Source organism: Typopeltis vanoorti, chromosome 5, assembly GCF_054136105.1.
Source record: "Typopeltis vanoorti isolate ZY-2024b chromosome 5, IOZ_Tvanoo_1.0, whole genome shotgun sequence".
In the NCBI taxonomy this organism is placed as follows: Eukaryota; Metazoa; Arthropoda; class Arachnida; order Uropygi; family Thelyphonidae; genus Typopeltis; species Typopeltis vanoorti.
In genome coordinates, this window is record NC_143553.1 from 98,229,582 (window position 1) to 98,242,975 (window position 13,394).

Here is a 13,394-nt window from a genome sequence, read left to right on the forward strand (position 1 = left end):
AGTAGAACCAACAAGTTAGAAATCGCAATGAAATATGTTTCGAAAATCATATGGTTGGAATCTTATATTATATATTCATTTTTATATTTTAAAAATATTATCTGTGCTTCTAAATTAAATTTTATTTTTTGTAATGAGGAATTAATTTTTTTGTTTCACTTCTCCCGTTACTATTTGTCATACAATAAGAATAATGCAAATGAAGCATACTCTTTTCAATTTTTCACAATTTCTAATTCTGTAAATATGTTTAATTGAAATTTTTCTTTCTTGCTGTCATAAGTTAAATCACAGTACTGTCCCAGATCGAATGCTACTTATTTTTTAAAGTGAAATATCGCTCTTGTAGTCGAAGGATATTCCATGTGTTGTTTGTGACTTTAGATTTTTGCAATAAAATTTCTGTTATCTAGCTACTGATATCCAGCACAAAGGCCAGTTACAAAGGGAACCTTTTTGTGCATATTTTTACTTTGGATTTTTTTTCCATAAAGATACTTTTTTTTTTTTTTTTTTAACTTTCGGTTCGCAACTGTTGAGTTGTTCGGATCCTAATGATTAAAATATCCGGAAAATATTGAAAATATGTATCAAAATGTATGAAATGCAAGAAAACAATGATGATAACAATGTCTCATGTAGCGATGAGTTCGAGGCTGTCTGGTGTAAAGTGGAGGCTAACAGGATGAAATATGTATTGCTACAGACCTGGCGGCTCAGTTGCAGGGGACGAAGAAATGCATCGCCAATTTAGTTTTGTAGGTACCAAACTTCTACCAAACCATACATTGATTGGTAGAAGACAGAAATCTCATGATAAGAATGAAAAGGAATTTATTGAATTGTTGCGAGACAACTTTCTCAAACAGAATGTGAAAGAAGGAACTCGAGGTCAAACAGATCTCTGTCAGAAGGGATCTCTGTTCTGTAAGATTGACTATTTTACCACCAGTTGATGACAGTGATCATGCTGTGCTCTCTTGGGAAGTATCTAATTATATTGATATTCCCATTACATCTAACTAGAAAGCTGGAAATTATGATCAACTTAGGATAATACTATCTTTGGTCCCATGGTATCAGTTACTGAATGGGAAAAAGTCAGATATGCATGGGAATCTTTGAATAAGTGCTTAAATGAGGTAATATCTAAATGTATCCCTAGTGTTCGAAGAATAAATACATGGGAGTGAAATAGATGTGTAGCCTTATTAAGCAAGAGATCCACAAAAAGAAGATGATTGAGAAAGAATATCGTGAGAATAAGAGTCGGAGGAGTTATGAAATATATAAAGTGCAGGCAAGAAAAGTAACTAATATTGCGCGAAAAGCTAAATCGGAGTATGACAAGAAATTGGCTAAGCAAGCTAAAGGCAATCCAAAAGAATCTGATCGGTATTCCGCAAAAGAAAGAATTAATGTGGAAAAATAAGTTTACTGAATACAGATGGTACTCTAGTGCCAGAAACTAATTATATATATATATATATATATATATATATATATAACCTGAATAAGAATTTGTCTATGGGGACAGATGGAATATCAGCACATTTGCAAAAGGAATGTTCAGCCGAATTGGCTATGCTTTTCACATGTTTCTATAACTCGAGTCTGAGCTCAGGAATGATACCACAGGAATGGAAGGCATGTATGATAGTTGCATTGTACAAAGGTTGCACAAAAACTGATGTGTATTCTAACTACTGACCTATCAGTATTTCTGGTGTGGGAGTAAAGATTTTAGAGAAGTTGGTAAGAGCTGGCATACAGAAATGGGTAGACAAACAAGCTATACTCTATAAGAAGCAGCATGGATTTACTAAAATAAGGTCATGTTTTAGCAATTTGTTCATATTTTATAACAATGTTACAGCCGAGTTAGATAAAGGGAATGGATACACTATGATAATGTTAGATTTTACTAATGCATTTGATAAGATATCAAACGAAAGGCTGGTGCATAAACTGGAGAATATGGAATTGGAATGTAATTTCTTGTCTTGGATCAGTGGATGGTTGACAGATATCAAAAACTAGTATACGGTGGGTGTGAATCTGCCAAATTTAAGTGACCAGTAGTGGTAATGGTGTACCTCCGGATTCAGTCCTTGGGCCATTGTTGTTCAATCTATACATTAATGACATTAGGAAGGGTCTAACAGGAGATGTGCAAGTGTATGCGATGATAGGCACGGCAATCAGGGATGCTACTGATATCCAGCACTTACAAAATGATTTGAATAGGTTGGAAATTTTGCTAAATGAAAGTGGCTATCAGTTTAATGTTAGTAAGTATAAAGTCATGCACTTTGGTGTGATGAGATTTCCAGCGGCATATTATATTAGTGGAATTATGTTACAAGAAACTGATGAGGCTAGGACCTTGGCGTAATGATTGATAGGAATTTGAAGTTCAAAGGTCACACAGCAAAAGTTGCAAATACAACGCGGAGGATAATTGCAATGTTGAAGCGAACCTTGACATGTAAGGATAGGGAAGTCATTTTCCCCCTTTATAAGGCCTTGATAAGACCACACCTGGATCATTGTGCACAGATTTTGTCTCCCGGGTTCCAAGGGGATAAAAAAGCTGTGGAAAGGGTGTAAAGAAGAGTTACAAAGATTTTATACGGATTATGAAATTTAGATTATGAGGACAGATTGCGATTATACGGAGTACAGACTCTGGTTAACAGGAGAAAGAGGGATTATATGATTGAAGTCTATAACTTCTGAATGGGTATTATAGGATATAGTCTGATGAAATTTTTCGTTATATGTAACGTGGAGAGAAAACATGGGGGTATCTATGGAAGTTAAGTTTGTTCACAGTAAAGAAAAGGGTGAGAGATAGGTTTTTCTCTCGCAAATCAGTGAGTGAGTGGAATAGTTTACCTTTAGGGGTAGTGAGTGCAACGAGTGTGAATGAATTTGAGGGAAGGCATGACAGCTGGTTTGGGTGATTTATAGCCTCTTTCGGTGAGTCCTTGACTCCCTGGAGATCTCATATAATAACAATAAATTTTTTTAACATACTAACCTGTTGACAACTATCAATCTCCATCCAATCTGCTTTCACTACCATCCAATTTGTCTCTATAATCTAGCCTTGAAATGAGATACTAATATGCTGTTTTAATTTTAGCAGCCAATTTATTTAATGTTGGATGAAGGTCGTTTTGTTTCTTTTTTTTTTATCCTATTACAGTTAGTTTTCCGTTAGAACAGGCAGGATCCTAACTTTCCTCTTGTCAGAGGATCGTGTTGCAGTGAACACCGAATATACATATTATCCAGGCGAAGAATATTCCTTATACTTCGCATTTTTGTCTAACCTATCATTACGACCACATTGAGTGTAATCACTATGGATGGAAAGTATGTCCACTGAAAATACATTTTATTTGAATTAAATGTGGACAGTAATCCCATTGGCTCATCGCAAAGCAAAATATTTTTATAAACTAATACTTAACTAGCTCTATTGAATTACTTATGAATTATTTTGTAATTTGACAAATACACTAGACTTTGATTTTCGTGCGCTACGATTGTTGAAGTGAAAATTCATTTTATACCTAGCGAGCTTCATTCACCCTTTACTCTAAAAATGCTTTTGAGGCAACTCTCCCTTTAAGTTGTATTAACCGGGGTGCCATCAGAGGTGCAGCAAGAAGCAAAAATTAAAATTAAAAATAATACCAGTGGGCTTCATGAAGCCCGTGTATATAGAAAAACATGATGGAGCTAATACTACAGTTTTTTTTTTTTTTTTGAATTGAGTCGATTAAGTTAAAACCGCTTATTGAGCTCAGCTGTTCAGACCAGAATACATTTATCAATCTGCTTTTGACATGTAATCAATCATGGTGATTATTAGAAAAAACAGGAAAAGGTTCCATTATTTTTATAAAAGGTTCCATAAAAGGTTCCAGTAAACATGGGTGAGATCGTATCCTTCTTAATGTGTTTTTAATATGAGTGGTTGAGTCATTGTGCATATTATTATACTGAGGATTAGTCTATCAATAGGCAAAAACAAGGCGTTGATTCAGAGATGGATCATTAAGGTTAAGTTAACAGTTTAACACCATATTCGAGGCTTGTAATAACACAATTCCCGGGTACACTAAGACGTGAACTGATTATTTATTATTAATTTGGAACTTTTCTATTTTAAATATGCAAAGGCTGTGAAACAGCAGTGAGAAAATAATCTTTTCTCATCATGCGTAGAGTAAGTGCAAAATTAGTTTGCTTTTCTACTTCCCTTTTTTTAAAAAAAAAATCATCTGTATACAGATATTGCAAGATATTGCAAATCTCATAGTACAGTTACAGAGGAAGAAGGAATCTGTTGTATATATATTGAACTCTGGTGGTCGTAATCCTTGCATGTGCTTTTGGCTGGAAAGACTCGGGTTCGAATCTCATCTAGGATGGAAGGAATATTTACAAACATTTCGCATAAAAGTGAAATAATCGGTCACATACTGAGATGGTAGAACTTGTCCTCTCAGAAATGTGGATTATTATTCCTCATAACAGAAAAACTGATCGAAACACACACAATCTACGGATGTGATATATCGGAATTGCTAATTCTTCCGTAGTTGCATTAGATTCCAATAATCCACTTTTTTAATCCAGTTTTACTAAGAGATGATTGTGTTATAAGTTATCAGATTTGTATGGTTTCAAAATACTTCATCCTTAACGAATGAAGAGTTTCATGAGCAAATTTCATTAGCTAGTCACGTTGACTAGCTAAAATATAATTCAATGAATTTTAAAATGTAATGTAATGAATTTTAATAAGAATAAATATTCAAAATTAACAACGGTCACCTGCTAGAATCGTTGCTGACCAATCATATGTTTGGTAGCATAAAAATGTTATATGTTTCCGGCTTAAGGAGCTTATAATCATTTTTTATTGTTAATGTTCATTTTTTCTTCTTCTTTCAGCTCTCGATACGACGAATGTGACTGTAAAGAAGCAAATTTTTGAACTGTTGTCAGCTTTATGTGTTTATAGTTCCGACGGTTACATCCGAGCCATTGAAACTTTGGATCACTACAAAGTAAGACCATTTTTTGAAAATAAAGTGAATTTTGATTTTATTTCTGGTTTAACGATATATAAGAATGTGAAAAATATTTCTTCGTCTTTCCGTATTCATCAGAGTGGGAGGATTCCGCGTATTTGTTTTACATTTCACTCGTCAACTCTTATCTTCGTCAGGAAGAGATACGGGAAATAAAGAATTCTCTATCCCTTTCTGAAGACGATAATTGGATTTGAGTGCCATAACGTAGGAAGTAATAATAAAAGTTTTGGGTTAGATACGCGCAAATTTCCCTTTCATATGAAATGAAAGAATTAAAAATCTTATTCTCCACTTCTGATATAATGATCTAACTATGAATGGAGATCCGTTGAGACGATAAATATAAAATGCAGATTTTTAAAGTTTTTTTTTTAAATTTAGAATTTTAATAATTGACTTTTAATGAGTAATATATACGCTACTTAATTTTGTTTTCAATTTCAAGCCATCTTGCCTTATATTTTGAGGATACTTGTAGAAATTGTGAATTAATAACACAGATTTTTAATCTAATTATAAAATATTATCTACGAAATATTCATTTAAAAGAGAAATTACAGCTTATTTTTGCAATAATTTTGGTCACTACAAAGTAAGAGCATATTCTGAAGATATTAGCCCCTTTAAGGATTTCGATTTTATTTCATATCCGCTTGAATTGTGATTGTTTTAGGGATGTGTCAGAACAAACAAACTATGGAAGCAAGCATTTGATATTTGTTTACTGTGTGTTCTCTGCACTTTTCAGAGAGAGAGAGAGAGAGAGAGAGAGAGAGAGGACTCACATTCCTGGAAGAAAACATTAGGCTGAAGAAGAGGTGCTTCACTCACAAGATTCGTAGACGCTCATATTTAAACCGACCATAGCAAAAGTATAAGCGTACACTCAAAGAATTTTGTGAAATGCTCCTTCCTCAGCACCATCTGAATATATATTATATATATAGAATAACAATAAAGTATGTTTTACAATATCAAACAAGCGTCCATATGATGGACAAAGCTAGTGTTACTAAGCGGCATTTTTTTTTCTTGGGTATAAGATTTAAAAACTTTTATTACAATTGCAAAAATGAATTTCAAACAGGAAACTGTTTCCACTGACCATATCCTGTGGTTAAAAAAATCTTCAATCACGTGTGTTATGAAAAATACTGTATTTAAACTCATCGACTAATAATTTTCAATTTTTACTGCATTAATTACTAACTTATTAAACTTGGCATTATATTTGTCCTTCCAACACTCGTACAAATTTCCCCACTTAGGTCAATGCTTGAAGTTTCAAACCCTGAATGGCAACGCCTTTATTTTCCATTTTTAAAATGTATTTACTTATCACTTAAATATAAAGAGCCAATGGGCTTCCCTTCGGCGATGTAACATTATTTAAATTAAAAAAAAAAAAAAAAAAAAAAATCAGCTAACGCCTTTTTTATTCCCGTATATACGGGAGTAGGCGAGGCCATTTAGCCCTATCTAACTTTTGGAGACTGAGTGGGCAGTTCAATCTCCACTGGTACCCAATCAGAGACAGATGGCCCAAGGCTATCACTAATTAAGCAGTACGCAGTGAAGAGAGACGGCTCAAATGTGCCGCCATCTCGTGGTCTCTAACCCTAACACAATATATTTAATGACTGAAATAATGTGGGTTCTACGGTCGATTTTCTTGAGTTTACAGGACGAAAAACCCGAGTTTCCGGGAGGAAAAACCTGCTTGCCCGTGCCAGAGATCGACTAACTCGGGAACCGGTCGAAAAAAGGCTTAGAAAAATTTCCTCTAGTCGCCGACTAGACTCGAAACCAAGACTTCCTTCGTGCGGCCTAGCGCGATGGTGTGCAAACGCCACATCCACTGAGCTACACAGGCTCTTTATTATTTATTATTTAAATTAAGGGATATTAAATCCCACATTGTTTCAAAACCGAATAAGAAACTTAAAGTTCGGAATCAAAGAGTTTCATGCCGAATATAGTAAACTATAAGAGTATCGGCGAATACTAGCGTAAGCCAAAGCACGTAGTCCAACACTAGGGCAACTCGTTGCAAAGGTGGGAAAAGTTCTGATCACTATTCTTAGTATTTCCCATAATGTAAAACCCATCTCCTAGGAGATGTATGATGTTATACATTATGGTGGAAGGTTGGTGAGTGGGTGAGTAGGTATTATGGTGATATATTAATTATTATGGTGATATATTATTATGGTGATATATAAATTATGGTGAGTAGGTAGATCAAATTAATACTAAGGGTATAGCGAAAAGAACTTATATACTCTGCTATACGAATTGTCAAAAAGGTGTACCCATTAAATTACTTAAATATAAAGAGCAAATAGGCTTCACTACGGCGATGTAACATTATTTAAATTAAGGGGATATTAAATCCCACATTGTTTCAAAACCGAATAAGAAACTCAAAGATCGGAATCAAAGAGTTTCATGCCGAATATTATCAACTATAAAAGTATCGGCGAATACTAGCCTTTGCAACGAGTTGCCCTAGTGCTGGACTTCGTGCTTTGGCTTACGCTAGTATTTGTCGATACTTTCATAGTTTACTATATTCGAAAGGAAACTCTGATTCCGATCTTTGACTTTCTTATTCGGTTTTGAAACAATGTGGGATTTAATATCTCCTTAATTTAAAAATATTTACTTATTTATTCTTTTCGTTTTCGAGTATGAACAAATATTCATATTTGTAAGTGATCCATTTGAAATTTATTAATGATGACATAATGATAATTTTGGATGTATTTCCCTGCTAATCTCACTATAATTTCCTCATTTAGAGAATAATTGCCATTATAAAGTATATCATATTTTTTTTACAATATCTGAACATTATTTTTAATTTATGAATTGTTTTTTGTGTGTTTGGATAGGTTCAAAAGAGCCTAAGGTATCGTTTTAAAATCGTGGTAGATGAACTAAAAAGCACAGACAATATTCACTACCAGACAGCCTTGCTTGCATTTGTTAATTGTGTTATCATCTCAGCGGCGTCCAGTCAAGATCGCTTTCGTATCAGGAATGAGTTCATAGGTAAGGAAGTGTCATTTACCAATTGTAATTTCTTGATTTCATATGGTCATCAGTGTTATTCAGAGTTTATTATGCGCTGTTAATATGGAGAAATTCAAAGATGTGCGATGTATATGCGAAAATAATTCATAATAATTTTGGTAGCATAAGAGGTACATTAGTAAAGACCTCATTGAGACTGTCTAGCTTTTATTATGAAAAACTGTTGCACATTCTTCGTCTGGAAGAGTAAGCACACTCCATGCCAATATCACCTGTTACTTTATTTTAGAAAACTAAGTTCTAAAATTTGCTAAAACAAGACTAATAAAAACCAAATATCATATTCACGCCTTCAGAAGACCAGGAACAACATGTTCAAAACCATGTTGTTTTGAGCATGGTTTTGAATGTTCAAAACCATGTTCAAAATTCCAAAATCCAAAAATTTTGGAATTTTTGGATTTTGGCCAAGTTCCAAAAACTTGGAAATGGTGTCCTTTAAAAGCCACCAGTTCCGAGTATCCAGAAGGGCCATGTCTGGATAACTCCACTTGGAAACCTAGCCGAACCTTAGCCCAGCTCAGCCAGAGGCAAGTACAACTAAGCGTCAGATAAACTGAAATTGCACATCCTACTGTTCTTTTCGGAGACCAGACAGAAAGCTCAATAGAGCAAAATACTGCTTTAAGAGTTCACATTATATAAGTAAACTAGGGGGGGCTCCGCTCCCCTGACGCCTACGCCCCCCCCCGAGTTCCGGACTGGTAGGCCGGTTCTCCTTGAATTCTGATGACTCGAATTTTAAAGACTCGAAAGGGGGGGTGACACCCCGTGGCTCCTACGGCGCCCAACCCCCTCGAGTTCCGGACTGGTAGGCCAGTTCTCCTTCAATTCTGATGACTCAAATTTTAAAGACTCGACACTCAGAGTAGTCCCTGAGTTTCAAAACGTTTCAAATAACTTGACCAAAAACGTTACAAAAAAAAGGCTTATCATTTTATATTAAAGAGTAGACAAGTAAACAAATATTGTACCATGGCTTTTATTAAATATAGTTAAATGATAATAGAAAAAAAAAAAAAAAACACTTATAATAGTGACATTTATCTAGAGGAAATCTAATAATTTTTAAGTAAAAATAAGAATTTTGAATAGAATTTATTGAATTCTTGGATTTTTTATATGATTAATAAGTAATCAATAATGGCATTAGTTAACCATCGTCAAATAGATTAAGGTCTTTTGTACAGAAAGTAAAAAGGCTATTCAAACCCACTGTGATTCTTTTACTAAGTTATTTGATGATGTTAAGCGCAGAGCTTCTTAAAAATAATTTTAAGAAGCTCTACGCTTAAATAATTTTACAGAGCTTCGTACAAATAATTTTAAGACTAGTAATTTGCAATGATCTTTGTAAAGCCGCGTCCCCCCCCCTCCCCCTCCAAGGACTGGTACTGGCTGCTGGCCAAGTACTAGTCCTTGGGATCGGATAAAAAGTACTTATCCTCAGGAAATACAAAAAATTCGGATATATGTAATATGCATAGGAAAAAAATTAAGCTATAAATGACAAAAATAATAATTATAAATAAACGATAGCAATATGAGACGATTGCTTATTCAAGTTCAATAACATATGAATATATATATATATGTAGAAATACACATTCCGACCGCTGCTTAACCAGTACCAGATACTAATAAAAATGCCAGATCTTTTTCCTGATATTTTGAATCTATTTATTAATTCAGTAAACTATACACGTATAGATGTATGTGTTACTTCGCATGTATGTATGGCATAATATTATAATTAATATTATAATATATATATATATATATATTATTTATTTGCATAAAAGTAAAATATTCTTCTATTTTAAAAAGGAAACTTATCTTAAAACCAATAATTATTATTTGTTTCTTATAGGACTAAAACTGTTCGAAGCGATCAATCTTTTGAGGTAAGTGTTCTCGTAAAAGTTAAGCTATTTGATAATATTAAAGTAACCGTATATTGTCAAGATTAATCAGGTTTGTTTTTAAATTTTCTTTTTTTTTATTATACGTTGTACTTTCTAAATTTAAACCGTATGAAAATACGCTCAGAAATAATGCTGCTTTTTCTTATGGGTTTCCTGAAACCGAATTTATATTCTCCAGAATATATATACTGTATATATATATATATAATATATATATAATGTATTCCAGGCTTAGTATATCAAAATTTTGACATGCTCTCCGAAATATGTCCTGAAGATATTAATAATATAGTAGTTTATGAACAGCTCTTAGAACTAGTAGCAGAACTTTTTCCATTTACTTTTCCTCAAAACCAATATCGGGTTTTGACAATTTTAGCAATATATCACAAATTTTGAGAATGTAATAAATCGAAAACTGATTTTTTTTAAAAAAAAATTTCTCTTCTAGGAGGAAATGTGCAGAAAGTGCAGACTCTGATCTTGCCGTCCAGTTAGAGGTATTCGACGAACAACGCAGCTTAGATGATGCTAGACTATCCGGTCCGGATGGTGTCGATCTCAACTCCCACATGGACGTATTCTATGCAATATTACGCCAGGTAACATTAATGTGTCATTTTTCAATTTATTTCAATGAGCACTATAAGGAGCTAAATGGCTGGAGAGGATATTTGAAGACTTGAAATTAATTTGAAACTATCAACCAAACCGAAGACGGTTAGTCACGATACTATTCAATGGCTGTCCATCGAAGTTTGAGGTGATGCAAGAAAGAATTAAACACTTTCTTGAAAATCACCTGGAAACAACTGAAAGTGTATTAATTGAACTTAAAGCATCAAATTTGAAAGACTTACCTTTTGTTGAATGCCAAAAACGTCTGTCGTATAAAAGTAGTATATCGGTAATTCAACTTAGAAAGTTAGAGCAGGCCGAATTTACCCAATTATTCTGCTAATAAAATAAAATCATTGTGCAGTATCTCTACAATGCTTGGTTTAAGAATACTGCTAAGATTCTTGATACATTTAATTTACTTTGGCTTTTATTGTTTTAGAATTAGCTTCGATGATGCTAAGATCAGAAAGAGAATATTATGCAGTAAGAAAAACGAAAGTTCTCAGCAGGCAAGTACCGTTCACCTCCACTTGATACCTAGCGTTATTCCTCCCTGAAACTCTTTTTTTTTTTTTTTTTTAATATTGTAAGACATTCAAACTGGCCAGAAGATCTCAGGGAATTGACACAATGAACTAGCGTTATAGCCTTAAATGCTTCTGCTCTAAAGCTGTAATTCCAAAACAACAATCCTAAGGTGAGTTGAAAAGGCTTAGGAAATGTTCATCTGGTTTGATGAGATTCGAACCTTGGTCTTTCCAAAGGATGTTTATTTTCGCAGAAAACTTTTTTAAAAGAATCTTTCAGTCATGAATGCTGTCATGTGGATTGTGCATATTTCATCACTTTCTGTCCTCGGATTAAGAAATTAATTAATTTCAGTTAGTAATTCCATTTGCGTTCTCTAAGGTGTCCCTAAGATTTTGACATCCCCAAAATGGAACAAATTGGACTGGCCATTGAAAAACACGCACGCTTACACATAAAGCATGGACCTAGGCATAAAGCTCACCATATTATCCTTAAGTCCAGGTCAAATTTTAAGGTATTCATCCTTACCAAAAAGTACAAGATTTGAAGTTCATATTTTTGATTAACCAAAAATATTTTATATTATGTGCAAAAATTAGCAGATAACATTAATGCATTTACTTTTAATATGAGGTGAAATCGTTAAATTACAAAAACAGACATTATTATCAGCAGTCATTTAATATTAATATTGATGACTATTAATAATACTTTGTTGTTGTATAAAGGAGTTTAACGAGATGAACTTTTGTTATCACTTAAGTACTCAGCAGAATAAGAATACAGTAAAACCTCTCTGTAGGATTTCTGGGTAACTCGCCGTTCTTATGATTGACTGCGCCTAGCACGAAGAGAATTTTTCTATTGTTTCTTCATTAACTTATAAAAGAATTTATAATTTATAGTCTCAGTTAAGATACAATTTAACGCTTTTTTTAATTATACATCCGTCAATTTCTCCTTCTAGGTTTCCGAAACTCCCCAGGAGATTCCTTTTCTTAACATCTTACAGAATTTATTAAGGATAGACGCGTCTCAGCCAATATCTGACATTATTTGGGATACAGCAGAGACTCTTGTTCACAGAGCTACTCTTCTGGAAACCAAAGCGGACTCTGATAAGTTACTTCGTTCTCCAAGTTCCCACCATGCTCTGAACAAGTTACGGTTAGTGGACAGTATTTGTCAATGTTCGTGTCATCGCTCCGAGGAATGTCATGGACGCACAAGGAAACGAAGTATTTTGTCTTTGACATTCAAAGATGGATCAAGGACACCAGGACTACTTTCACCAACCAATCCATTCTCACCCACCATTCCATCTACTCCGAGAGATCTAGTACCTCCGAAAACGCCTAATGTACAGAATCCAACAATGCACAATTCAACAACTTCTCCTCCGCCTCCACCACCACCTTTTCCTGACCCTGGTAGTTTATGCGAACCATTAGTCTTGACACCGTTGTCTGAATCCGTTTCCAGAAGCCAAACCTTCTCTCTTGCAATGCCACCACCTCCCCCTTTACCACCTCCACCTGCTACCTCAGGACTTACTAACTGTATTGGTCCTCCACCGCCCCCACCTCCTCCTCTTTTACCAGGAAGGTCACCAAATCAGGTTCTAACTTCAGCGAGTCCACCTCAACAAGTACTGAAAAGACTTCCTCAACAAGAGACTCCAAAACCCAAGAACAAAATGAAGTCCCTAAACTGGAGTAAAATTCCTAGTCACAAAGTGGTTGATAGCGATAATCTTTGGATACGAGTGGCCAAGGAACATCATGGTAATCCTCATGACTTGGACTTTGACGCAATGGAGGGATTATTCTGTCAGCAGAATACCATGAATGGTCAAAGTTCTCCTCGTCTTGGTCGGGACAGAGCAGATAGTACAGAAAAGAAAAAGAAGGATTACCAAGAGGTAAGTGACCACAATATTAATTTTTTTTTGAAATTATACCGCATTTACTTCTTTTTTTTTGTTTTTTGTACACATTTTCTTATATGAATTAGTAATTTTATTCATGTTTTACACGAGATCTTTTTGAACAGGATTAGATTAAATCAATAGAAAGAACAAATTACTAAAGTAGGAATTATTGACATT

The 13,394-nt window shown here is 34.2% G+C and overlaps 1 protein-coding gene across 1 annotated transcript in view; it reads left to right on the forward strand.

Annotated features, from left to right (window-relative positions):
* LOC150106680 (uncharacterized) overlaps nt 1-13,394 on the forward strand; it is a 118,033-nt gene that overhangs the window by 59,125 nt on the left and 45,514 nt on the right. The window contains exons 3-7 of the mRNA XM_090393277.1: nt 4,972-5,087; nt 8,009-8,168; nt 10,081-10,114; nt 10,587-10,737; nt 12,255-13,208. Of these exons, the coding sequence (XP_090249403.1) occupies nt 4,972-5,087; nt 8,009-8,168; nt 10,081-10,114; nt 10,587-10,737; nt 12,255-13,208 (1,415 nt within the window). The remainder of the gene's footprint in view (nt 1-4,971; nt 5,088-8,008; nt 8,169-10,080; nt 10,115-10,586; nt 10,738-12,254; nt 13,209-13,394) is intronic.